This window comes from Loa loa, assembly GCF_000183805.2.
Source record: "Loa loa unplaced genomic scaffold supercont3.470, whole genome shotgun sequence".
NCBI lineage: Eukaryota > Metazoa > Nematoda > Chromadorea > Rhabditida > Onchocercidae > Loa > Loa loa.
The window spans coordinates 23769-25978 of record NW_018108650.1 but is presented as its reverse complement, the minus strand read 5'-3'; the positions used below and the strand labels follow the sequence as shown (position 1 = coordinate 25978).

Genomic DNA, 2210 nt, shown 5'->3' with positions numbered 1-2210 from the left:
AGTAACACACGAGAAATTTCAAATCTTTCATTCTTTTTTTTTTGGTATTTTGATTTTTTTTTTTTGAAATTTTAATGCTTACATTGTTTAATGGAATATTTTTAAAATTTATGCCAGAATTATTTGCTCGTATTTGATTGATTTTTTTCAAATCTTGTCGTAAATATGATGGATACTGTCGTTGTTGTTGATATTGAAAATTTTTTTGCATTCCTTGATGTAATTGATCAAATCTGAATTTAAGAAAAACGAAAGGAAAAAAAAACAATTATTAATATTTATCATTAAATGAATTTAAATCATTTGATTTATGCTATTATAAAAATGTTAATTACAACGAATTAATTTTAATATTTTCAAAAATTAGTAGTAATCATTAACAATAGTAGTAGAAATAAATATTAATTGTATTGAATTAATTTTAAACTTAATAATTATCATATATTATCATTGCATTCCTGATAATAATATTTAACAATAATATTTATATAGATGAATGAAAAAAAAATTAATTAATTAATTAATTAAATATATGAAAATAAACCGTTGGTGAGTTTGTTGAAATGATCCACTAAAGAATTGTTCATTGACAACAACAACAATAAATAATGAAAATAATATTTGAGAAATGAAATGAAAATGATTGTTGAAGAAGATCATGACAAATTGTCCTTAGCTCTCTCCTCTGTAAATGCAAACAATCAGCTTATTATGGAATACGAAAATGGACAATAGCGCCAAGTAGATAGATGCTAATACAGTGATACCATCAATACACACACACACACACACGCACACACATACATACATACACACACACATACATGCATACACACACACATACACACATACACACACACGCACACATAAATACATGCATATATACATATATGTATGTATATGCATTGATTAGCTGCAAACGAAACTGTTATCTTAACGGAAGAGAAGACATTCTAACATTCATCTAAGCTTTCGCTATTTTTATGTCAACACTGTCACCGATATTGTTGTCATTCAACTCGATCATCATTATAACCATCATAACCATTATCATTATCATTATCATCATTATACACTGAACATTTCAAGTGTAAGCAAATTTACTGTGTCAATAAAATTGCTTATCAGTAATCATTTATCATACATGTGCATATGTCGACAGACAGATAGATGCGCATACGTATAATTTTCTATATATATGTATATGCACATATATATACCTAGGTAAAAATAAAAAAAAAAATAATTTATCAAATTTAACAAAATTGAAAAATTGTGCAGCATTTAAAACCTTATATAAACAATGATTGTTATTATGAATTATTTCAACATTATCAAATTATTTATTGCATTTCTTTTCCTTTTCCATTCATTAAATTCCAGAAAAGAAAAAAAAGAGAATATTAAATTTGGAAAAAAAAGAGAAAAATTAATTTAATTAATAAAAACTGACTTGATTTATAAATTTTGTAATATATTTTAAAATGAATTTTGATCAATTGATCAGTACTGTTACTGTTTATCTCTATCATATGTTATAGCAAATAACTAGATATGATATTGAATTTAAATGGAAATATTTTTCTTTTTTTTTTTTTTGGGATTTTTTTATAAATTATTAGTATTAAATATATTTATCGATTAGATATTAGATTATTAGATATAATATGGAATATGTATATATGTTAAAAAAAACATCGAAAGAAAAAATAAAATAAGATTGATGTACATTTTTTTTTTTGTTTTGCCTTTTAAACATTTGTTTTTTCTTTCGGTACATTTGCAATAATTTTTAAATTATCACTATTTTTAATTATGATTATTTGAAAATTGTAATGGTTCATTATTTGGGATGAAAATGAAAAATTCTAATATAAACAAATTATGCAAAAAAAACAAAAACAAAAAATCATTTATTATTTTATAATAAAATCCGTCATTTTTTTTAAAATTTCTTTTCTTTTTTCTTTTTTAATCGAATTAAAAAAGTAAAATTTCAAAAATGATCGAATAAAAATGAAACCAAGGAAAAATATTGAATAAAAACGGAACACTCTTGTTAATACCTTGAAAGTTTGCTAACAAATGATTAAAGTTAAGAAAGCATAAAATTTTTTGATTGTAAGTTTAAAAAAAAAAAAAAGTAGTAATAATTGAAGTTTGCTACATGTAAGATGCAAACATTTTTGCAGTATTGTGCATTGTGCTAT

General features: G+C 22.5%; 2 protein-coding genes across 2 annotated transcripts in view; both read right to left on the bottom strand.

Moving 5' to 3' along the window:
* Window positions 1-211, bottom strand: part of LOAG_18728 (hypothetical protein) — a gene marked incomplete at both ends in the record, with an annotated part of 3153 nt that extends 2942 nt beyond the window's left edge. The window contains one exon of the mRNA XM_020451391.1: window positions 83-211. Within this exon, the coding sequence (XP_020304828.1) occupies window positions 83-211 (129 nt within the window). The remainder of the gene's footprint in view (window positions 1-82) is intronic.
* A 458-nt stretch (window positions 212-669) lies between these two features.
* Window positions 670-1300, bottom strand: LOAG_14865 (hypothetical protein; the record flags this gene model as incomplete). Its single annotated transcript, XM_003150356.1, has 2 exons — window positions 670-925; window positions 1151-1300. Coding segments are annotated over 2 exons (306 nt in total), but the record flags the coding sequence as incomplete, so codon positions are not given.
* Window positions 1301-2210: the final 910 nt, after the last annotated feature.